The sequence below is a fragment of the Emydura macquarii genome, unplaced genomic scaffold (assembly GCF_026122565.2).
Source record: "Emydura macquarii macquarii isolate MOO-44397 ecotype Brisbane River unplaced genomic scaffold, CSIRO-AGI_Emac_v2 contig_3603, whole genome shotgun sequence".
NCBI classification, from domain to species: domain Eukaryota; kingdom Metazoa; phylum Chordata; order Testudines; family Chelidae; genus Emydura; species Emydura macquarii.
Genome location: NW_027133740.1, coordinates 8,811,195 through 8,836,906, shown reverse-complemented (window position 1 = coordinate 8,836,906; position 25,712 = coordinate 8,811,195). Strand labels below are relative to the sequence as shown.

The 25,712-nt window shown below is 39.5% G+C and overlaps 1 protein-coding gene across 11 annotated transcripts in view; it reads right to left on the bottom strand.

Annotated features, from left to right (window-relative positions):
* MECOM (MDS1 and EVI1 complex locus) overlaps window positions 1-25,712 on the bottom strand; it is a 452,391-nt gene that overhangs the window by 24,029 nt on the left and 402,650 nt on the right. For 5 of the 11 annotated variants that reach the window (XM_067536644.1, XM_067536640.1, XM_067536636.1 and 2 more), the window contains 6 exons: window positions 23,391-23,493; window positions 20,571-20,799; window positions 15,981-16,128; window positions 13,672-13,828; window positions 5,984-7,340; window positions 3,789-3,876 (listed from right to left, as the gene is read on the bottom strand). In XM_067536644.1, the coding sequence (XP_067392745.1) occupies window positions 3,789-3,876; window positions 5,984-7,340; window positions 13,672-13,828; window positions 15,981-16,128; window positions 20,571-20,799; window positions 23,391-23,493 (2,082 nt within the window). The remainder of the gene's footprint in view (window positions 1-3,788; window positions 3,877-5,983; window positions 7,341-13,671; window positions 13,829-15,980; window positions 16,129-20,570; window positions 20,800-23,390; window positions 23,494-25,712) is intronic. The other 6 variants (XM_067536641.1, XM_067536638.1, XM_067536642.1 and 3 more) reach the window with 4 other exon arrangements.

Here is a 25,712-nt window from a genome sequence, read left to right as displayed (position 1 = left end):
AAACTCCAGGCAATAAATATACCTATAAAAATAAGAATTTGTAAAAGAACTGAAATATTTGAATTTATTTCACAAATGTTTTTACACAGATAATTTTACCCTACTATTAGAAAGTAAAAACACATGGTGAAATCTGCAATTGCATCAATAACCTGGGGACTATAGGTATACCACCCAAAAAAGTTGCTCTGCTAATTTGCTAATTTGCTCTAATATTAAATATTGGGCCAAATTCTACCTTGGGATGTAGGAAGTGGTTTCCACTGAAGTTGGTAAGAGGGCAAACTTTAGCCCTGTATGTTTTGACAAGCTGTGAAAAGCATTTTTATTTTCATTTGCTATGTTTAAAAAGGCATATTACACTCAAGACTTCATGTCACGCCATCTCTTACAAGTTAAGCAGTCATCCCTAGCACCCAGATAAATGATGAAAATGAGGACCAGCTGTTCCCATGTATTCTCTTTCTATTGCACAATCAGGCTCTGTTTGATAATGTGTGAACTGCTATAAATGTACATCATTTATCTCACTGTATATTTTGAATGAATACTCCGTAACAGAGTTCAGCTAAAGAAAGGAATACAAATTAATATGGCATCATCTGATATGATCCAGGAACATCATTTAAAAAAATGTTAGGGTCATTATAGATCATCCCTCAGACATAGTACAAGAGGACACTTCTTAGGCAAGGTGATATTTTACACAGCTTGATAATGATTCTCACTCAGGCCAAAGTGGAAATGATGGGCAGACAAATGGCATTCTCACACTAGATTGAGATCTGTGGGAACGAGCAATCTTGGCCTGTCCACAGGCCCTTTGGTTCTCTCAGAGCAAGGCAGCCTATCTTGCCATGCTGCCATTGATTTCTCTCCCACCAGCTGCATGCCCACACCCTCTCTGAAATATGGAAAAGCCACTATTATTCAGCATTTTATACAGTGCCATACCTTTGCACGGTGCTTTAGAGACATTAATAATGATACAGTTCCTGCCCCAAAGAGTTTACAATCTACTTCAGAAAACCTCAGAACACGAAGCGGAACAAAGAAGGGGACATGAAAAGAAGAGACAAGGTATAAAAATAAAGAGAAATATTATATGTAGAGAAAAATCATATGGGACCAGACCATTTTAAATAGAGGCTGTGGGATGGGAAATACTTGCTGAGCTCAGCCATAAATTATGATGCTCTAAAATGGCAACTTCTTCCTTAGCCATGCAGAGTTGACCTCCCACGTTGCAGTCATGACAAGACAAGAAGTGGTTGTGTGGTAGGAGGAGATACTACAATTTATTTGCCTTTCGTCACTGTGCAATTCCTCTCATAGTTTTTTATGGGTTTTCTGGGGGTTTTGCTCCTCTTCTCGCTGGACAGTGGAGAAGAGTTCTTACCCCCGATATAATTAAAACAACTGGAAATTCCAGGCTGAGTTCTCTGCTAGTGTAAATGGGTGCAGCTCCATTGACATAAAAAAGTGTCCCCCATTTATACCTGCAGGAATTTTGCCAGTTCTCTATGAAGAAAACACTAAGGGTGAAATCCTGACCCCATTTAAGTTAATAACAAAACTCCATTGAATTCAGTGGGCAAAGATTTCACCCTAAATTCCTAGCTCATCCTCTCTTGAAATCCTATCTATACTGCATGCCTTTAACACTCTCCTCTATCTGCTCTTATTTATTTAGGGTGATGCTGCACTACGTAAAAACATGTCCACGCCAACCCTGGGCACCCCGACAAGCCCTGAAGAATACATCCATACATTAAAAGACTCCATCATTACTCCCAGATAACAGTACCCCAGCAGCAACATACTCCTCCAACAAAACCACCAGAGCTGCGCTCCCCATTTCAATCGAGCTACGCAGATTTATGCCAGCTGAGGACCTGGCCATCACTGAATTTTTGCCAAAGCAGTATGTTTCTCTAGGCAGTGCAACCCTCTCTATAAATGTACTATAGCTACGTGTGCTCTGGTTTCTTTTTTAAACAAGCTTAGAAGAAGTATGCCTACGTTGTCTTTGCAATATCTCAAAGCCTCCCATGCAGCAGCCCTAACCTGTTTTCATTCTCTCTCAGTAAGAGAAAGTAAAAACACTGTAGAGGCTGAGGAGGAGAAGAGAGAGAAAAGGCCCTTTATTAAAACATTCTGAATGGAGATTATTGGCCAGTTTCTGCTCTCATTCACACCAGTGCAAATCCACAGAGGAAGCTCAGTGGAGTAAGCTGGGATTTACACCACTGTGGCTGAGAGCAGGAGTAGGTCCTTTCTGTGTATTCATTGTTTGTTAGTATCACCTGCTATGAAATGGGAACTGGAAGCACTGTCATAAAGAGCTGTCTAGTTGCCTTGCAGCTTTAGTAAATATAGCATCTCAGTATGTTCTGCTGAAACACTATCAGGGAAATTGTTATTGTAATACTTAGTGATTAGCATCAGCTATTCCCCTCATTTCTTACAGAGTCAGTGCGTTAGTGATTTTCTTCTTTCTCCAGCTGAGCAAGAACATTACTCTCAGATATCTGTGATAAAGGATGGCAAGATCTGTTCTACACAGAAGCCAAAAAGTCCCACACATGCATAACTGAGCCTCACAACATGAAGAAGGCATGTACTCGTTATTATCCTCATTTTGCAGATACTAAAGTGAAGCAGAGCGTTTACATGGTGTACCCAAGAGCTCAGAGGAAATAAATATCGGAGATGGGAGTTCCTTGCTCCCTGTCCTGCGCTCGAAGCACTGGACCAACACGGGGAAGTGAAGTCACCCTGTCCCTGTCAGACTGACACAGTACAGGATAAGTAAGTGATGTACAGTTGCAAATAATGCAGAGTTTTGACCCAGGTCATCATTAACCCTTTTTGTGCCATGTACAGACCCACGTGGTTGCATGGTTTAAAGACATCCCCATTATTTTCTTGCCATAGCTAATGAGCAGCAGGACATTAAACATATGACCAAAAAACCACACAATAACCTCGTCGCACAATGTTAGCTGAATGTCTTCAGGCATGGAAAGGAGATGTATTGTAAGCACATATTATTTCCAGGTATTCTACAAAGTTACTGAAACCATGCTCTGCAATCAACTGGATGTAGGAGTGTCCGTACTATGTCCTTTCTGGCTGTTTTTAAATATGTATATAGAAAGAGCCTCGTCTTTATAAAGGCTTTTACTTGGCTTGCCCAGATTTGTGGACCCCATTCTGTATCTGCAAATAACAGCAAGTGGAAACACTATCACTGAGATGTCTAAGTACCCTGCTGTACCCACATACCATGTGCTTAAATTTATATATGGCAACATGTGTCCCCACAATTAATTACAAGAGGGAGGGGGAAATTATTTGATGGTGCAAATCTGAGCAGCAAAAATGGAAACCACTTTTCAAGATCTGGCCCAAAATTCCATTGTCTCTCTCGGTATTGCTTAGAGATGGGCATGATGATGCCTCCACTGCCAGTGGCCACAGGAGGGAGACTGCAGAAGTGCAAGTTGGCAGTAGCAAATCTAGTTTGATTCATTATAATTTTCTGGGGGGAGGGAGTTCTGAAACAAACTTGTAGCTCAGATTTGGGCCCCACCATAACCAGAACATGATGGTTTTGCTGCAAAACATCATGAAGAACATGGCTATGGTTTTCTACCACAATGACGTAGGAAAATTTGTGTTTTTTAGGAAATCCTAAAATAACCACGACTGCATTCTTTTCTCTGCACCTGCTCTGAAGCATCAACAGGATTTGTTTACAATACTGACATTCCAAAAATACTTACTTGCGGATGGAACAAGAATCCTGGGGAAGGTCTCAAGTACTTTTCCTTTAAAGCTTCAAGTGGATCAGTTAACTTTCTTTTCTCTACTCTGTAAATGGTAAAATTAGATTTGCTTGTGATGACTCAGTCTTAGGCATTAATAACTATTCAACTACTTATGTTTAAAATAGTCAACAATACATCAAGTAATTGGTTTCTGGGTGATAATGGTAAAAGATAAGGAGATACAGTCATCTCTTGATTCATGCATGTAACTAAAGTAGCACTAATGAGAGTTGTGAACAGCCAATAAAAAGAGATTACACCATTTACATTGGAAATAATCCCATTTCAAAAGGCCAATACTATTGATAATAGAAACTGATGACCAACTACACTAAGCCCTTTTATCAAGAAATAGGGCCCAGACGCATTTTCCAGACACAAGAAAAGCTCCCATTGAAGCCAATGGGATCTTTTTTGCATTAGGCCTGCAGAAAAGGACTCTTTGGAAACTAATCTTCCTTTGTGAGGGCTTTAGGCCCTGTTCCTGCCAACTGCTCCACATGGGCACAGGGATGCACTTGCACACAGCCGTTAGCAAGATCCAGACCTGGAGAAAAGCAGTGAATTTGACATAATAGAAAAGAAAGCTATGCTCAGTTAATTGTGTGTCTTCATGTAGTGAAACAGGGCATCTAATAATTTAGAATTAGTGCAGGCATTTTAGTTCCTTCTGTGTTTTCGATTATCAGTTTAAACCGTATCATTCCTCAAAGGACTGATTCCTCCTTTCCTTACTCAGACATAATTTTCATTGACTTCAATGGAGGTCTTCCTGCATAACAACTATAGGACTGGCCCTATGTTATGCTGGCAGCATTCCTTTACTACTCCTTCACAAATTACATCATGCATTGCAGTACTGTAGAACAGTAAACATTTCCACTAATTCAGTAATGATAAATTAATACGATACAGGAAACCTGTGGCCTAATACATATGCCTCCATGGCATAAATTAAACCATCTCAATAAGTAACATAGTGCAAACACGGTTCCTTTCTAATGCATACCCTTTATCTTACGCCAGAGAGTGTTCTATGAAATTTTTGCCAAAAGCAAATTTTTGGAAGATAGTAGTGAATTAAGATAATTAAGAATGTATTACAATAACTTTCTATTTTTAACAATAGTCTCTTTGTGAAATAGGCCTTTTAGATTATGAACAAATATATTTTATGACTAATATTTCGCTACTCCTATGTCTCCTGCAGATTAATTTAGATGTATGACAACAATGATTACAGATATGCAAGCAGAGTATCAAAGTGCATACAAGTGCTGACGTACATAAGACCTGAGGTGAAATCCTGGCCCCACTGACGTCAATGGCAAATGTAACAGGAACTCGATGGGTGTCAGGATTTCACCCCTGATTTAGAGGGCTTGTCTACACGGGGAAATAGCCTCAACTAGCTATTCTGCAATAGCGCCACATGTGGACACTCTTATTCTGCACTGTGTTCACATGAGGAATTAGTGTAGAATAGCTATTGTGCTTTAAACTCACACCCTAGCTTATTTCCAAGTAGCTTCCCTGTGTAGACAAGCCCTAATATCTTGGCTCACTTAGGTCTGATCCTATAACCACTAAAGTCAGTGGTAAGGCTCCAGTTGACTCAATGAGGTGGGATCAGACCCTTACTGCCCTCACATTTTTTTGTTTTGTTTTGCAGTCAGGGACAAATGATGTCGTCACTTACACCCGCACAACCCCACAGAAACTGGCGGGTTGCTCTAATGTAACCGAGAGCAGAATTTCACTTTCAGTACCCACTTTCCTTTAACATCAGATCAAATGTCAGCCCAGATTCAACCCTTCACTGCAGCAGTCTGATACACCAAGTGGAGTGAAATGGTGCAGCCAAGAGCAGAATTTGGCCCAGATAATTTTTTAAATACATGCTATTTTGGGGTAGGGCATGGGGTGCAGGGCTTATGAGGAAAGGGAATTTGTAGTAAAAGAATTTGAAGAACGTTTTCACATATCCAACATTTGTGCCACCTCATTCCTGGATAAGCAAATGTATTAAATTACTGCATATTGCAAATGACAGTGCATGCTGAGCTAACGGATCACGTCAGGTTACACAGAAAAAGTCCTGAAAGTGTTAGCTATGCTCAAGAATGCTATACTCCATTCAAGTCTGTTACCTGTAAATGGGATCCATAAAGAACGGAGTGGGCCTGGCATGTTGCAAAGAAGCATCAGTTGCTTTCCTCGATTCAAGGTCACCTCCTTTCTTTTCACCAAAGACATGGTTTTTCCGAGGCTCAGCTTGTTTAGTACCACTGGCTCGACTTCTGCTGCCCATGCTCAGATCTAGTGGCTGGTCCTGGCTTGTTACGGATGGAGCTGCTGGCTTTGAGGTTATAGGAGTAACTGGCTTCTCCTCTTTACGTTTAGTGGTGAGGTCAAAGGGAGACTCAGAGCTTCCCTTTGGGATCTTCTTTACTTCACTGGGTGATTGAGGTTCCATTTTCAAAGGTAACGGTCTCAAGTCTCTATCAGGAAATGGGTACATTGATTGAGAGAATGCTGGAAAAAATGGGAGGGGAAACATGGAAGGGTAAGGTAAAGCTCCAACTTTTTTGTCTTGCAGCCCCACAAGTCCTGTTGAACCAAAGTATTTTTCAGCAATAGAAGCAATAGCCTTTATAGAATCATTCACAGCTCCTGACACCGCAGTTTGCTCCTCTAAAGATGGTGAGAAAATGGAATGACTGCTGTATTCTTTCTTATTATTTATTGCAGCCAAATTCTGAAGAGAGCTTACTTTGTCTTTGAACATTTTACCATTTTCTTTAAATTTCTCTTTATCACTTTCAATGTCACTTTCCAGATCAGAGCCAGAGGTGGTCTCCAGGTCACTGCCACTGGGAGTACTGACATCATCAAGGTCACTACTCTCTGATTGGTCACTGATTTTTTCGTGCGGCCTCTCTTCAGAGGACCTCTCTGGTTGAAGCTCCACTGGCTTATTTTCACCTACCGAGGGGTGTTTATTTAGTGCCTTCAAAATATCCTGTGTAGCTGGCAGTATCTGAGGATGTGTCATGAGGGGACTTTGACTTTTGTTTGTCTGGTCTGTGCTTGGTAGTCCTTTAACAGGAGAACTAGTAGGTATCAAAGGTGGCCTGTGGTACAAGCCTGAAGGAAACAGACCAGGGAAGCTAAAAGAAAATCCAGGAGCTGTTGGAAAGGTAAGACCAGCAGGATGCCTATTGGCACCAAAATAGTCAGCAAGGCCCGGATTTGCATGATTCATATTAACCATGGACGTTTTATCCATAGCTGGGGTTCCAGGAAGTGAAATGCCTTGGCCAAAAAATCCTCCTGCTGCAAAATGATTCTTGCCCTCACAAAATCTCCTGTGTTTATTTAAGGAAGATGTAGTGCTGAACATTTGTCCACAGTCTTTGCACTTGATTTGGGTTCTGCAATCAGCATGCATGCGCTTATGACGACAAAGGTTTGAAAACTGAGTATAGGATTTATGGCAGACCTCACCTGTGTGTAAACAACAACAACAAATCTCAGGCTTTATGATAATTTCCCCTTTCCCCACCTGAATTTAGCAAATAAAACAATTTGTTACCCCAACATGTCAATTAGGAAGCCATAAGGAGAAGTCTGTGAGCTTCATCCGGGTGCACAAACATATGAAAACTCATTTGACTTTTTCCAAAGCAAGGCATCCAACCAGACAAATGTCTTGCGACAGCACAAAGAACCCTCCCAACAAAAATAAAAATAAAACTCCCTAAAATATATCTTTTTCATTTTTCACAATATTTGTGTTGCTTACAATGTTTTAAATTCACGATCATTAATATCATTTATACCACAGTAGCACTTAGAGCACCTGATCAGAATCAGGCCCCCATTGTGCATGGTACCGTATGCACAAGCTAAGGCCCTGATCCTGGAAACACTTACACATCTGATTAGCTTTAGCTATATGAGTACCTCCACTGATGGCATTGGGACTCTTCAAATGCTTAAAGTTATTAACAGGCATAAGCATTTGCAAGATCAGAGCCATAGTAGTAGACATAGCCCTTGCCCCAAAGAGCTTACAATCTAAAAAGACAACCAAGATATATGAAGCATGGGGGTGAGGACCACAATCAGATATATACAAGCACAATTAATTATTAACAAACCCATTTTTTTGCATTTACAAACGAGATGCCAATTACATGAAAGCTTTGACATCCCAGGCTGTGGTTTCCAAAGCAGTCACAATCCAGTGCCTGTGCACACATGTAACATTCTCTGTTTCAGTGTTAGTGGAATGCATATGGTCAGTGTGGTAGAGTTACAGTTGCTTTGGAAGCCATAAAGTTTAATTTCATGTCTTGTGTAATTATGATCTTGGCCTTAATGTTTCATAACGTTGTTTGCTTGTTTGTCTCTTGCGTGTGAAAAAACATACCAAATTTCAACAACTATTTCCTCGAAAAATGCAGCTGTATTTATTTGAATGTCTGATGCTCAAAACAACTCAATGTATTTCCTCAAACTCGTTTGGGACAAGAACAATTTCAGCTCAGAAAAGTAACATTTAGAGGCCTGCAGCCATCGAAATTAAGAGGTGAAATCTTGATCTGATTGGACTCATCTACATGACCACATTTGCCACATCTGAATACAGTTATCAACAATCACATTCAATGGTGGTGATGAAGGTTGTGTCATCGCCAATATAGACTGAGACATGATAAAATTTTCTAGTATAAACCAGATCATTGAAGTGAATGGCTTTTTGTGCTATTAGCAGGTAAGCGTCATATAACCACAACTACAGGGTCGCTACCACAAAGGTGTAATTTCTTACTTTGTGAAACCTCGTTTTCGTATCATCTTGAAAGTGGGCAATTATACTTTGATTTTTCTCTCTTTTAGGAATGTTATTGAGCAAGGCACTGGAGTAGAAAACAGTGAATAGAAGCAAAAGGCCTACTAATTTAAAATTTCCTGTTAGAGAATAAGGTGTAGGCGCCAATCCTCCACATACGTAAACGTGTGAACAACTTTGTGCATGTGAGTCGTCCCATTGAACTCAGTGGAACTACTCATATATGTAAAGTTATTCAAGTAATTAAATGTTTGCAGAATCAGTGGTCTAGTCCATCCTCAGTAAGAGGCTTTTCCTTGCAATTTGGAATTCTCAGTAGACTAGGAAAGATTTCTAAGGGAACATCAATAAACTTCACTGAGGCCTATAGAAATCTAACCAGAAACCTTGTTTTAAAGGAGAAAGTCTGGTAGTTATTTGCACCCCAGCACAAACTCCGCATTCATTTGGAAGGTTGCTGTGGTTTGGCTTACAGATATTTTAGGTTTTGTTTGTCTCTTTATGTCCCCCTTTTACTGTACTTTCACACATCATCAGGAAGTTTCCAGGGTTTGCCATGCAATGTGTTGTATTTGACACTTTCCTGGATAAATAGAATGTAAAGCTAAAACTGTTGAAACACACGGTCCACCAATAATTCTTACGTGTGTCAACATTTCATAATTTCTGCTTCTATTGGTAAATGTTCTAATTTGCTCAAAAACAAAATTAAGCAATGTTACACTTCTGCAATAAAATTCATCTTTTTTCTTCAGGGAAAAAGCATGTGTCTACGCTTTTACTTAATATGCACTATATCTTAAGTTCTCATCTTTCACACATCAAAGCCACACAACAATACACATTGTGTATTCTGAGCCCTTTTTAACAATCATTTTCATGATTTGAGACAGGCTGACATAATTTACAATGGCTCTATTTTAAGCCAGTAAAGGAAACTGAATTGAATGTATCTCATCCTGCACTGTTGGTTCCCATGAACTATAATCACGTCCTCTAACTTCCACTCACACCAGTGCCTGAGCTAACCTTCCTGCACTTCCAAACCTCTGCCCTTGAGAAACTTGACCACTTGTTGTCATGTCTTAACTGTTTACCTCTTTAGTAGGCTCTTCAAATCGCAGCAACAATGCTTCCATTGTCTAAGGGCCTGATCCTGTCAGCGGTACTCACTCAAGTTTTCCTGTTCATGCCTCTTTACTATCATTGGCATGACTCAAGTGGGAAAAGGTTGCAGGATTGGGCCCAAACACAGGAAATGTGCAATGCTATAATTCAGGAAGAATGCCTGCTACAGTATATCAGTTATTGTTCCTGTAAAATACCTTCATTCACAAAGAAGACTGTAGATAAAAAAATAAAGCATGAAGTTTTCCTACTGTGCATATTAGAATGCCTGATTTTGTTTTGCTACCTTTTTTTCCCCTAATTTGGGAACCAGATCCTGATTAATTAAGGACTGTAGGACTGGCCATTGATTTGTTGTGATATGACACATTAAACTGATATTTATTTGTTATGTCTCATATAATCAGCATATAGGACCCAATCCTGCTCCCACTGAAGTCAATGCCCAAGCTTCCATTGACTTTCATGGTGCAGAATCAGGCCCACAAAGAGACACTTAGGGATAGCTTGTGCAGCTCTTGGGACCTATCACATAAGCCAAAGTAAACTGGCTACAGTTGTGTGAATAAGTGCTAACTCTGAGTGAGAGCTGCACAAACTAGCCCTTGGATTCCACAGGTCAAACCTTCATCTCCTGTAAATCAGTGTAGCTCCACGAAAGGCAATGGATCTACATCAAATTTATGCTGGCTGAGGATCTGACCATATATATTTTATACCAAAAATATGTTTATACTATTAAATACTTTTACAAGACTAATATATATATACTTTTTTATGACGGTATCTGGCCAATTAATTACAGTACACACAAATCCATCAGTACACACAAAATAGAAGTGAACTGAAAAACATTTTATTTCAGGGGAAAAGCAAAAAATTATCTTCCTACAAGTTAGTGGTAACCTTGCAAGCTATTAGAATGCAATTTAACCTTTACAACACCTAATATGACTTCATACTTCTCTTTAAAATTAAATATTATTGAAATCATGCAAATATAGGCAGTTAAAATATGCAGATGTATATTATTATAACTCCACCCATCTAAGTAAGCGCTGTGACAAAGCACTTACCTTTGGAACCCCAAAACATAGTCTATATAAATAGGTCTCCCTTGTGCAAGATTCCTCTTGTATTTAAAATATTGAAGGGAGAAATAGGAAATATTTCATAGGTAATCTGATGATTTATATGGGTTTTAAAGAGTAGCTATGTCTAGCAAAGAAACTTTGAACCCGCCCTGCAATCCTCACTCACCAAAGGAGTCTTATTTATGTGGATAATCTTACTGAAGCCTATGTGTCATTTGATGCTGTTGAATTTTACACAAAACACCCCTTTGATTTTATTGGGGAACCTGCACATAAATCGATTGAGTGCATGGTATGATCCAATGGGATTATTCACATGAGCAAGGACTATTCAGATGAGTTAAGGTTATATGATCTTGCCCTTCACTTTCTGCAGGACTTTTATTTCCATGTAATGTTTTACTTAAAATGTAGATGGAGGGGATTTATCAACTTTAATAGCTTCCATGTACTAAAGCTATAGAACCTGGATTTGACGTCTCCAGTTACAGTCGTATTGTATGCTTGATGTTCTACATCCCTACCTGTACTCTAAGCAACTAACATATAACTACTGCTTCCCTCCCTGCCGGTTTTATCACTGTGTAGACCTCCAGGCCTAAAACAAATCACAACCCTTCGTCTCTCCCCTCCCCCCCACCCCAGATGTATTAATCCATCAGATGTGCCAGTGTATTCTATACTGCAATTTTCTTAGAACCAAGAAATTACCTAGCAGTTAAGTTTGCATATTTTCTGCTTATTAAACAAATTACTGTAAGTACTATTTTGAATACATTCGGCCTATTATGGCATGTGGTTTCTATTTGGAAAGGCTGGAGATTTTGTGAAGGCAGTGAGTAATTATCATACTGTTGGTGAGTTTTCACGCAAGCTTGGGCGGTATACTGTAATAAGAGACAGTTGCCATAAACAGACTGGTAGGGCAAATCATGGTGTGTGGCCTTTTGCTGGGAAACAGATATCTCCTTTAAGTGACCTGACCCCCAACCCCCCCCCCCAACACTCAGAAACACCTTCCCCAACATGTGATCTCTACATTCTTTTGTTCTGTAATTACATAGCTATTATTCATAATTGTCCTATAGTTTTCTGTCCATCACACTTTGCATTTGAAGAATAACAGATGATGTTTTGATTTACCAGAGATCACTGAAAATATTAATGGAAAGCATTTTACACCTAATTTAATTTGAAAAGAACCATAGTTCTATCCAGAGCATTTGATTCAAAAGCAACTGTAACTCTACTGCTTGAATAGTCCTTCATGGCAGGAAGCTATTGTTTTCTAATTATTTCATTTTTCACTAATATTAATTTTAAAAAATCCTATGTGATCCTGAGTGGGAAAAATAATTCAACAACGGATGTAATTGGGTCTAGTTAATTAGATATTTGCTAGCTCAAATAAATCCAAACATAAATAAATATGAACTAGTCCACTGGCCGATCCACAGCCCTTATAAGGACATTTCTTTGAAGTCAATACTACTCATGTTGATGTATTATCCAGTTCCAAAGTACATGTCATACAACCATTAAATTACTCCCTTAGTGAATATATGCTGGGTGTTCCGATATATTGAAGAGGTTAATATCAGAACTGTTGAAAGCTGATTGCTAGTGGCTCAAACTCCAGAGCACAAGTCCCTGTAGACTAGTATGAAAGGGCAGGTTTGCCCCTCTGCCTATTAGACTAGCTTCCAGCTTGACCTTACACCTTTGCGTTGTGTTTATCTGGATGTTACAGATCTGCAGCGTAATTTAGCCTTCTTTAGAATGCTTTTGATTGGTCCTAGTCTGAAGCAGTCACTTTGAAAAGATAGAATGGTACAACAATCAGTTTGGAAGAAGCCCCAGGAAAGAGTTTTTGGCAAAGTAGTGCTGAAAACAGGGCAATGGTAGGAATTAGGGCAGGGAATATAAAGGGGTGAGGATTTGTAATTGGTTTAGAGTGTCATTTGAGGTGAATGAGAGGAGAAAAGGAGAAATATTTCTCTTTCATCATCATCATCATCATCTGGGAGAGAGAGCCCCTTGAAGCAGTACCAAGTATCATGCGCCCTGATGCTGCAGCAGTATTTGACTGTGCAATCAGTAAGATTTTGCATGGATGCAAGAATCTTCACTACTGTATCCAGATGCAGGAATCAGGCCCACAGAGCAGGTACATGTTTGAAAAAGCTCGATTGTCAGGACAACTGTTTGTCAAGGTCTAGCAGCTTCCAGTTAATACTTCAGGCTGGGATTTCCAAAGGACCCTAAGGGAGTTAGGCACCCATCTTCTATTTAAATTCAATGATCCTTAGGATCATATACGAACCCTAGCCTAACTGTGGGAACTTTTCTTGTAGGGAGACCTCTGGAACAAATGTGAATATCCAAAGCAAAGCAGATTTTCAGCATCAGATACATTTGCCTGTCTCGCTTAAATCCCATAACCCACTGAGGCTTTGCATTATTGGCTAACTACCTTTCCTCTGACAAACCCTTCCTTGTACTCCTCTTTTTGTCCATAGGGGGAAAAGATATTCTTGGGGCAACAGGTGCATTACAATGTACAGTGTCTGCTTGGAAAGGAATAATATATAAAAACAACTCTACATATTGGACTATGAATAATACAGTAAGTCAGGGCTTAAACCTACTCCCAAAGGGAGTTTCAACAGAAGCCGGATCGGGCCATCTGTTTCCTGATTATGCTTCTTTTTTGAGACGAGACAGACATTGAAGTGTAGATATTTGGTTGAAGACTTACATATAAAGGGCTTGACACTGCTGTGGATGTGCTTGTGCTGTTTAAGACCTGAAGAAGTAGCAAACGTTTTACCGCACTCTGGACAAGCATGAGCACGGGCCCCAACATGCTGGGAACGAATGTGCCTCTGAAGGTTGCTGGGGTCCGTGAAAACCTGCTAGGAAATGAATACTGATTAATCAAGCAACTTAACTGCAGCAAGGGAGCCAGCAATCACACAAGACTCCTTCAAGACCAAAAATTGTGGTTTTGGTTTTTAAAGGCTAGAAAACAAAACAAAAACCACCTAACATTGGCTGGTTGGTATGACCGGATCTTGCTGCACTGAAGTTTTGACATTGGCTTCAACTGCAGCAGAATTGGGCCCTAGATTACAGGACTAGCTGATTACGAAATGGTTCTTTGAATAGCTTTTTCAAAATATAGGAAGGTACTAACCCCTCTGCCACCACCAGAGCAGGTGTGGGGCGCACTCCATTAGAACAAGTGCTCTTCGGAGCAGTGACTGAGGCAGGGTCTTTGTACAAGGCTTGTCAAAAGTGGGGCTGCAACGTGGTCATAGTCTCTAGGCACTACTGCGATATAAATGCTTTATGACGATAATGAGGGTCTGGCATCAAGGAAATCCTGACTCACAACCTAGCGTCAAGGATGCATGTTCAGCTTCTAACTTTGTCTCACTACAAAATAAAAAAACTCATTGGCGAAAGTTTTGCTTCACTGAACTTAAGTGGACCCACTCTCACTGACTTCAGGGAAGCAAGAGCTGATAACAGTCTCCATAGTGTTATGTAGGATTAATAAAATTATGTATCCAGGAAGTGGAAAAAGGAAAAGCCACCCACCCACACAAAAAAAACAAACAAACACAAAACCTCTAGAATCATAGGAGAAAAATAATTCCTTGCTGGTGTGATATAAACAGAGCTGACTACAACTATGCGTGAATAGTCCACATAATGGGCCAGAGTCTCAGCTGGTGTAAATCGACATTGCTCCTTTGGAGACAATATACTTATGCTTATTTACACCAGCTGGGGACCTGGCCCATCATTTCTTCTTCTTATTATTTATCTTGCAGTAGTGTCCTGAAGCCCCAATCAGCTCCAGGCTCACTGTGCTAGGTGCTGTACATATACATGGGAAGACATGGTCCCTGTTCCAAAAAAGCTTCGATCAGGTAAAGTAATATACACTACACATAGTACAGAAAATAAAGGACTAGATTGTGGCCATATGATCTGTGCTGATCAAAGGGCAACTGTGTTGTAGCACTGCTCCTGGAGCAGCTCAGATTGTGACTTACAGAGCTACAATCTTCCTCCTGGCTCTCCAATACTCTGGGGAGGGAGTAAACTGCACTGCTCACCTAAGGCACTAATGCAGCTAGGCTTCCCTTGTGTTGAGGGAGCAGAGCCAAGGCTCCACCTGCTCCCCACCCCCTGTGTTCCTCCTTTGCACAAGGGGGAAATCTAGTAGCCCCTTGGAGGCTAATTTACCGCCCATGCTGCTACTGATCACCTGGAGAGCCAGTGCAAGGAAATCAGGGGGGCCTTACACACCCATGTTACCTTCCATGCCTGCTCAATCTCAATCACACTCTGGCCCAGAGAATGGGAAGGAACATGAGGCCATCCCTGCATTTCCAGCAAGAATTCTTGCTTAAATAAAATACTTATTTAAATAAAATACTACCCACTCTTTTTTAAAATAGTATATATACTAACTAGTTCTTTTAGCAGGTCATACTAATTTGAGGGTTCATCTTTCAAAATATATTTACAGTTTCCTATGATTGGGATCAGACTGGAGGGAAAAGTTTTCATCCTCATGCCCAGAAAAGAGGGATAGTTCTGCTAATGTGCTTGCAAGTGAAATAATTAATAAGCTGGACAACACTAGGCTACAAAATCACTGCCCACGTGAGATGAATGGAGAAAGTACACCTCCCTCTTGAAACCATGATATCTGTCTGCAAGTCCCATCCCCCACAAGGGGCTGACTATTGAACACAACGGATGCAGAGTGCGATCACCATCCTGCAGGATCAACCCAAGTGAGTATTGCCTTAGATCATACCTGAGAGTGACTTTCAAAATCATAATGGCAAGAAAATTAAAATATTTTAAATGAAAGTTTAAATGCTACAGAAAGTGGTGGGAGAACGAAAGAAGAACTGGCATGACCTACTGTTGAGTACTGGCTCAATCTACCCCCCCTGGGTTTCCAGACCCAAAACTTGCTTTTATATCTCATGAAACACACAACTATATGCAGAGAAAGGCCAAATATCCTACAAATTCCTGTACCTTGGCACAGTTTTCACACTCATAGTGCTTTCCACTGTCATGTGACATTTGATGACGTATCAAATTGGACTTCCAGTTAAAAGCCTTGGGGCACTGATCACACTTGTACTCCCTCTCTTCAGTGTGGGACAGCATGTGCTTCTCTAGGCTGTGAAGACAACAACAGGCTTGGTGAGGTCTCAAGAAAACCGAACGAGGAACCCAGTTTCATTAGTGATTTACAGCCCAGTTTAGGTCTGAAAATGAACTGGTAGGAAGAGAATCCATTTTAGCAGATCACGTAATTATAGAACCTAGAGGGGGAAAACCTGGAGCCACTTATTCTGAGAAGTGCAATTCCCTCTGAGTTGTGCTCAGCATGTTTCAAAATCAGGCTCATAATATCTTCTACTTGGAGTTCATCTCCATGACAGAACAGTACATCTTCTAGCATTTTGGCAAGCCACTTTTTTTTTAAACTATTTATTTATTTAGGAAGCTTTAACACATTTACAAATCCTTGTCATGTAAATATCAAAAACAAAACAATCATTGCAACAATTAACTTTTGTTTAAAGAGAGATTATACAGGAATATAGTCATCAGATCACAACTCTTATGTTGCTATTTTATTAAATTCAGTGAAATTTCTATACACGTAGTTGACCAACCAGGCATGTCTATAAATGTTAATATTCAAAAAATTGGACAGGTGTGCTGAGGATTTTTTTGCAAGTGAATGTACTTTGCATACTGAATAAAAGGTAAATAAGTATCTAAGTATCTGTCTGTCCTCTGTCTATTTTGCTGGGTACATAATTGGAGTGGTAATTGTTCTATAACCACAACCTTCCATAGCTTTTGAACCATTCCTCTATGGTTGAGCTATTTTCCTTTGTCATTCCTTTGACAAGCAGCTACTATCAAATGAGAAATTAATTCTTCATCTTCTCTTGAGTGACCATTGCCACTAGGAAGTCCCAGGTGGATTACCAAAGGGTCATTTGGTAATAAATATCCACCAATTTGTGATACTTGGTTATGGACTGCATCCCAGTACTCTGTAATGACTGAACATGTCTACCACATATGCATAAAGTTTCCTTTTCACCACAATTTTTCCAACATTTATCCGTTCTTTCTTTCTTTCTTTCTTTCTTTATATATATATATATATATATATAGCCTGATTGCTGTGGGGGGTCACTGAAACACTGTCATAAAGAAATTTTCTTTTATTGTTGACCTGCTCCTTTAAAAAATATTCCAAGAGAGAAGGCTTCCATCACTTCCTTTGGAAGGCTATTCCACACACCAATAGATATCACAGTCAGGTAGTTTTTCCTGATATACAATCTGAACTATCCCTTTCTTAATTTCAATTGAATAGTACCTCCATCTATATGACACTAAACGATTCATAGCCTCTTTGGGGCCAGATTCTGATCTCTCCTACACCAGTATAGATCAAGAAAATTCCATTGAAGTAAATGGACTTAGTGTAGGATGAAACTGGTGTAAATGAGATCAGAATCAGGCCCCTAAGTATTGCAGACTAATAGCACGTTCCCCCCCTAGTTATCATTAGCTACGTTGAATGTACTTAGTAGTTTTGGAGTCAATTGCTCCAGCCCTTTAATAATTTCTGTTGCACTTTTTGTTGAGCTCTTTTCGGTTTGTTCTATGCTTTTCTATTATTAATGTGCCCAAGCTACATCCAGGCAGAAATATTTTGAAATAACCTATCTTGTTTGGTTACATACAAAACCTTCTCTCATATATTTAAAACTTAGGAGAATAGAAAAGATCACAATGTCACGTAAGTCGATACACATGGAAGACTAGGAAAAATGTCTGGTACCCTTACTATCAAAGCGCATACCACCCACCAGTATGGTTTATACATTCGGCAGTCCCTCCTCAGACAGGGCTCCAATGATTGTTGTTGATCCAACTGACCAAAGATTGTGGGGTTTAGAGCTTACAGTGTCTTAGGGTCTGACTTGGGATTTTCATGCTCAGCCATAGGTCATATAAATACTTTTCTCCTGTAGATGTCAGTTACATTAAACTCTCCCAGACTCCTCTTTCATTGTGTCAAAAATGGCTGTGGGTTCCTCCCATAATATTTCACCAATAATTAATTCTTACTCTGTCCATTATGCCAGAATACAATTTTGAATGTTCCTCTTCAGTGTCTCTCAGTTTAATTACAAAACCCTCACTCCCACAAGCATATGTGATATAGTCCCTTTGGTTTATTAAATATATTATATATAATGCTCTTCTGTATTTTTCTGCCTTGAACGGTCTTTGTCATGTACTAGCCTTTCAATTATTCAAGTATTTCTGGGACTGACTGCCTTGACTCTCATTTTTCACTGTTTCTCTCACTATAGTACATCTATTTATGATGACTCAGTCTTTGTTTTCTGCCCTATGTCTTGAATCTTTAATATTTTAAGTTAAATTTACATTTGTTCAATGACTCCCATACATTACATATTGTCCTCAAATTCAAATGTAGAAAAAACTAAAATACTAGATAATTTGCTACCAACATATTACACTCCAGACTCCAGTCATAGTTACACTTTGGTAACCTTGTTGACTTTAACCAGATAAGTCACTTTGAATCGGTCACTTTGGTTGAAAATTACACATTTGGACCAACTTTTGTTCAATATTATCCAATGAATGAGGCATTCTGCATGCACTGCATTCAGGGTTGATCTGCTGCAAATGGCGCAGTATTTGGCCAACTCTGCTTTATTTTCAAGGTGACATCATAAATTTTGTAGAATCATAAGGGCCCAGTCTGATGAGGGGCTCAGTGACTCCTGCATGATGCTGAGCACCCTTAATACAGTCAGAGGGAGCTGAAGGCACTCAACACCTACAGGAGCATTGCACCATGAAGAACCAAGCCCTGAGTGATCAATCCACCATTTCTTAGGCAAAGAGAACTCTCATTGTCAACTCTCCAAGTCAGTGGGAATTTGTCCACATTAGAACCAGGTCCTTAAATATGAATCAATGAAGGTTCTTTGCAGAGAGAAATATGAGCTGATGAAGGTTCATCAGTTGAGCTAAAAATTGAAAAAGATAAATGTGAAGATGCAACCAATATTAAACATTGCAACCAAATGTGGCGTTGCTACTGCTTCTTGTTACAAATGGAATGCTGTCCATAAAAAAGCAATGGGATTATTTCTGCGTGATAGAGGGAGAAAAGGTGAAGCTGAAAATCTGTGCTAGCAAAAGATGTGGGTCCAGATCCTCTGCTGGAATAAATTGGCATGGGTCCACTAATTTCAATGAAGTCCTACTGAGTTACACCGGCTGAGGATCTGGGCCAGGACTTTGTTATTCAGATCATTGACTTTTTTTTATAAAATGTCAGTAGCTGGGGCCAGCTTTCCGCACCAGCAAGTAAGCATCAAGTATCAAGAGATCCAGCATAGACACACAGATGTGCATGCATGAGGAAGTTATTGCAGGGAGTAGTACTGCGCCCTCTCAATGTCTTGCAGTAATCTGCAACATTTCAATGTAATCTGCACTGCAATACATTATTTTAAGTAGCTGCAGAAAACTGCAGTGACAGGAAATGTACAAATGATTTCCACTGTATCAAATTTGTACTAAATATTTGTATACATATTTATATACGTGCATTATATTTGCAGGCAAGAAGGGGCCTGATCCTCAAAGGTGCTGAGTGCCCTCTACACCCATAACTTCTAAGGGAGTTGAGAGTGCTCAGATCTTTACAGAATGGAGCCAAAGTGCAGTGTAAAAATGCTGCTCTCGCTCAGTGGCAATGTATCATCACTAGTATTTGTTAGTTTTTACTGTACTTTAATGTTACTGCTTTTAGAATCATATTAGATGAAAATGAAAATACACATGTTGCAACTGGGTAGTTTGGATCCTTCCCCCATTGAAGCCAAAGTCAAAGTCATTGGTTTTGTCGTTGTTTTCAATGGAAGCAGGATATTCCCTATAACATGTTTTTCCAGAAAAAAGAGGAAACTTCTTGTTTTCCAGGGGTCCCTGTGATCATCTGCAGCTTTGTGTTGCTATATGGTGATTTGTTCTATGTATCACTTTTTAAAATAGAGTAGACTTATGCTGGCTCGTTTTGCCTAAAATTGGCCTACCATTGCTGGTTTGGGCAGAAAAAACTGTTGTCAACTATGAACACAATACCAAAGTGTTTTGAATTATTTCTGTCTAGGACAAGAAGAATAACAAGGTCAGAACCTAGCTGACGTAAATCATTGTAGTTCTACTGATTTCAATGACGCTCTGTTGATTTATACCACCTGTGGTCTGGTCCAGTTGCATTTAGTGTCCCAGATCACGCACAGATAAGGGCTGGAAGATCAGGTTGGAGTCTCTGTACAATCTACACATAACTGTCAGGTTAAATAAAGAACATTCTGATCAGCATGTCCTAAACAAAATCTGATTCTGTTGGTGTTGTATTTATTCTGTTTTAGAAGATCCGGTCAAATTCTGCACTAACTTACAACCTGTGCAGTCCTACTGAATTCAATACAGAATTGAGCCTACTGTAGGTGTCCAGTTTTAAGTGGCTATTCCTACCTTTGTAAATCTGGAAACACTTGATCACACTCTTTACATTCTTGAAGTTCATGCATATCCTGGAGGTCATTCTCATTGTCAAGCTTTTGTTGAAAGTCCTCCTCCACCATAGAAAATGCTGAGTGAGGTGTGCTGCATGGGAATTTTTGATGGTCTACTAGTTCCATCTTGGACTCAAATAGCTGGTCGCAATCCTCACAACGATACTGGCGCTCCTCTGGAAGGAAAACTGGTTGGTTATGGTTGTAGGAGACATGGTGCAGTGACACAAGTTCGGTCTTCAGACATATTTTCAACTACCATTTCATCAGCTGTCCCACTGCTTTGCAATAAAACCTATGGCCATTCAGAGAACCAGGAAGACCCTGAGAAGAAACTAGAAGAAAGGGTATTCCATTTCTCCATTTTTTTTTATATCAGTGCAATATCTTGCATTACCCATCTTGGATATTTCTGATATAGGATCCTAAGATTAACACATGACACAAATCATTATCCTCAACTACTGTGATGCTGGGAACTAGATGGATGGACAGACTGAAGAGGGCAAGCCCTACATTTTGAAGTGAGGTCTAAACTGACTCAGGCACAAACACTTGTATTAAAAATACCCTAGAGGATGTGTCTGAAGTTTTTTAAAGACATTTTGACATTTTTAAAAGGAAGGATCCTCTCCTACCCACACACTGATTAAACATCTAATCCCATCCAGTTTAAATCACTGGGCTGTGCCACTGATTTCAATGAGAGCAGGGCCAATCCCTATATATATATTTTTTTATCAAAGGTTACCATAAAAATGAACTAATGTGATGAGTGTGGAGTTATTTCACAAGCCAAAACTAGTAATACTTGATATTCTTATTAACCGAGTAAGATTCTAAAATATCAACTAGGCAAGCCAGATCCTCTGATGCAGATTTTTTCCCCCGCTGCTAAATTGTACATTGACTGTCTTTGTTTCAGTTCACGTGTCCTAGTTTTATTTCTGTCCTATTAGTATTGTAGATATAAATGGCATGTGGGCTTTGTTTCTGCAAGGTACTTAAGCACATATATAACTTTAAGCAGGAATACTCTATTTGTGCACTCACATGCTAATGTTAGGCATGTGCTTAAGTACAGAGCAGAAAGAAGGTCAAGATGAGGAACGTACTCAAAGAAGCAACCATTATAAGGAGCTGATTATATAGTCCTTACTAAGGCAAAACTCCCAGTGAAGTCAGTTACAGTTCAGATTGCAGAAGCAAGCCAAATTAGTTTAAAAGTTAGCCACATTAGTAACACAAAAGTCCAGATTGAGAGTGTGTCTATCTGAGTGTGGTTGCAGAGCATTGCACAATTGTGCATTAATTACTCTAACCTCATAGAATAGAAAACACTGCACTTTAAAAGGATGACATTTTCAGAGCGGCTCAAGGAAGTTAGGCAGAACAATTTATCACCTCCATTTTTTTAAACTGCAGAGATGAAAGGAGCAAAAATCCTGCTCTTTTGGTCCAAAAGGGAGGGAGGGGGCGGCTAAACCAATGTGGAACTGTATCTATTCCCTGCAAGCCTGAGGAAGACCCTACATATGATCTCTGAAGGTTGACAATGCTGATGCCCTACTTCCCCCAGGACACTTTAGCACAATCCTTACCCCCCTACACACAGCTGTATATTAGATACATCCCCTACACACAGCCACAGTTGTGATGTAAATGCAGCCCTTTGTACTGCCTTTATAAACACATTGGAAGTCTCTTGGAATCTATATAATCTGCAGGATATGAATAACTACTTAAGCTTTTTAGGTACAGTGTATGGGGTAAATAATTAACAAATGAGTTAAGGAAGAATAGTTTTACTCTGAAAGGTGAAGGTTTCAAAAAGGCACAGGCCAACTCATTAGAATTGCTCTTTTCATATATACAGGGCCATATATGCTCACCAGAATGACAAAAACTTTGTGTTTGCACAGCCAATACAGCTAAGAGATAATGAGCTAGACTCTACTCCTCCTTGAGTCTCATCACAGAATTCTTTACTCAGTTCCAATTGGAAAGACTAATTCTACACACAGTTACACCTGGCCAGCCCCACTGCAGACAATGAGGCTGGGCACTGTCAGTGTAATAGGTGAGGGTAGAATCTGAAAGAGAGTGGGCTTGTAGAGATTCAACTATGGGCAAAATTTGGACAGCGGAATCTTTATTACTGATAATACAGGAGGCAGACAAAATCCTGGAGTCTGCAGGGCTGGCAGGTAAAAAATAGCTCTTTGCAGGTGAACAGGGCAAGTTTGAGCTGGAATAATTGAGAGACAGTAAACACAGAATCTCACAGTGCCATTTTTGCAGGTACTTTTCAGAGCACAATCACACTTTAAAGAAACTTGCAGACAGGGTGAGTTTCAGGCTACAGTTCCCACAAAGGGCATCATAAACTCCAGTAGTTTATGAACAGAAGAAAATCCCCCAAGAGCAATTACAGACATCAGCTCACTCCCAGGCAATCTTTCATTATCTATTTTAGGGACTTTTCATTTCTAATCCTGAAAAGCATGGAATGTTAGAAAGGTTAACAATTAAGTCACATCAGTAAGGGGGATGTTACCATTGTCACAGACAAGAGTAAAACCTGTTAATGAATTAACATTTTCAGTTATGTTAATTATTGGGCACTATATTTGCTGACAGGGTCTGCAGAGAAATAAATAGGTAAGTATATATATATGGATCTCATATATAGAGATATATGAAGCCATTTGCCAGACAACTTTATTTTCAGAGAACATTTTTAATCAAACTAGCTATTCTGGAGTAAAAAGTTGCTAACCGTGAATATCTGGAGCCATTGTTTCATGTGAATAATCTTCACTCTTCATGAATAGTAACAGCTCCTCTCCTGGGTCAATGTCTGCTACAACTCTGTAGAATATCTGAAAAACAGAATCATAGTGAATAGTACGAGAGGTAAATGTGTGCAGAGTGATGCTTGTGGGCACAGCAAGGTTTAAATATGGGGCCAGATCCTCCACTTATTTAAGTGGGTGTAGCTCCATTGAAGTCAATGGAACAATGCCATTTTATACTAGGATAGAATCTGGCATCAGATCTTTTGCTTTTTGGGTCCTACGAAAAAAGATATTGCGTTCAATAAACTACACCAAGAAATGAGCTAAATGATGATGAGTGCAGGGTAGTGAATGTCACTGTCAATTCACAAATCTGCTGCTAATACATATCCTATTCAAAAATCGTCAATAAAACTAATTCCCTTGCAGCGCTGCCAAAGAGATATGGATGCACCCTAATAAAGCCTTTACAGATTTACACCCTAAGAACACACAGAAGGTCTGATTCTCTTCTTGATTACCTTATGTAAAATAGGAGTAACCCCACGGAAGTCAGTGAAGTTGCATCGCTTAAAAGCTAGGGTGAGAGAACAAGCTGAACTAAAATGTACTCATTAGGAAATAGCTCTCTCCATCATAAAAAAAAGTTCTGCAATACATGTTATGAGAGGTTTGTACAGAACAGTGCTACTGATTATCCCTTAGCTTCAAATGTGAATCAAAGGAAAAATTTGCCTATGATGAGAAAACGGCCCAAGGAGCCCATCAGCAGCCAAAACAGCAAACACAGCTGGTGATAAACCTACTGCCTGTGGAGTGTGTCATGAAGCTGGATGTCACAGCAGTAGGAAAACCTTACAGAGTTTGGCATTTGGGTTCTGTGGTTATTATCAGGAAAGAATGAGGAGGAGAACCAGTGCAATGCACTGGGGTAAATGGAGCCATGTACTTTTTGGCCAGCTTGTACCCTGAAGACAACTCAGACATATGATTGTGAGATTTTCTAGGAATTGAGTAATTGGGACTTCAAGAAAGGGAACAAAGGCTATCTTTCCTCTTTTGTTTCAGAAGGAAAGGTGCAGAACAGAAAAACAATCCACTAGACATAGTCTAGAAGCAACTCAATTAACATTGGCAAATTTTAGGAAACTTGCTAAATATAAACACTTGAAACAATATTTTGCTAGGCTCATAGATGCTGTTTTCTCTGACTAATGTATTTTTAAATACTCCCTTCTAAAACTACTGACTCTAAATACTGATTTTTATTGAGTCAAGAGGAAAGCAACCGTTAGCTGCAACCATTTAAAAATAGTTGCTTGCAAAGAGCCAGATTACATATATTTGTTCCTCATAGTCATATCTTAATTATTGCACAAAAACACAAGATTAACCCATGTGTAGTTATCATTTTACTCCAGTAGGTGGCCCTAAAACCCAATTGTTTATTTTTTAATAAGAGGCCTCAACCACAAATATGTGCTAAATATCTAAAAATAACTGAATGAAGAGCTTCCTCTTATTTTTAAGTCATTCTGTGGCTTGTTTTGAAAACAGCAACTCAGCCACCTGAAGTCTGCAAGCAATGCAGTTACGCTGAAACGAGCACCAGCATTTTCACACGACAGGCTGAGGTGGCTCCACCCCACCAAGACACAAGAAGTTCTGAAGAAAATGTGTCAGTCACAATGTACACATGCTGTAGCCTACTGTTTACTGTGTGCTTTCCCAATAAAATGCCATGCCTAGGAGTTTGTGCACTGCTTCCCCTCCCTTTCTGTCAAGATTACAACTCCCTTTTCCTCTATAGTAAGAGCTGTCCTGGTCAAACTGTCATTTGGGTTTTCTTGATGGGTTAGGTTTTTTGGGTTTTTTTGTTTTTTTTTAATCTTTTAGATAAATGCTTATAAGTCACATGTTTCATTCTGGAATTCTATTTCCCTTCAGAAAACAATGGACTTCTCTCAACAATTTGAATCACCTCCTTTGTTGGCAGCTCTCAAAGGTTTAACTTATTAGCTTCCTTTCCAACAACATGTTGACATTTGAATTGTGACATATTGGAACTGCAGTGAGATCTTGCAATAGGGAATGCAGCCTTCACACATATGCCAAAGGATTTTAAGGAAGTACTATGACATCACACTCTTTTTGGGCTTGATTCTGTTTTGATTTATACTTTTGTAAATCACAAGTACCTCTATAGTCCTTGGAGCTATATTGGTGTAAAACCAGATCAGAATCAGGACCTTTGTCTTGCTCTGTTAATACCAGCAGTTTTAATCTTATTATTGCCTAATTTA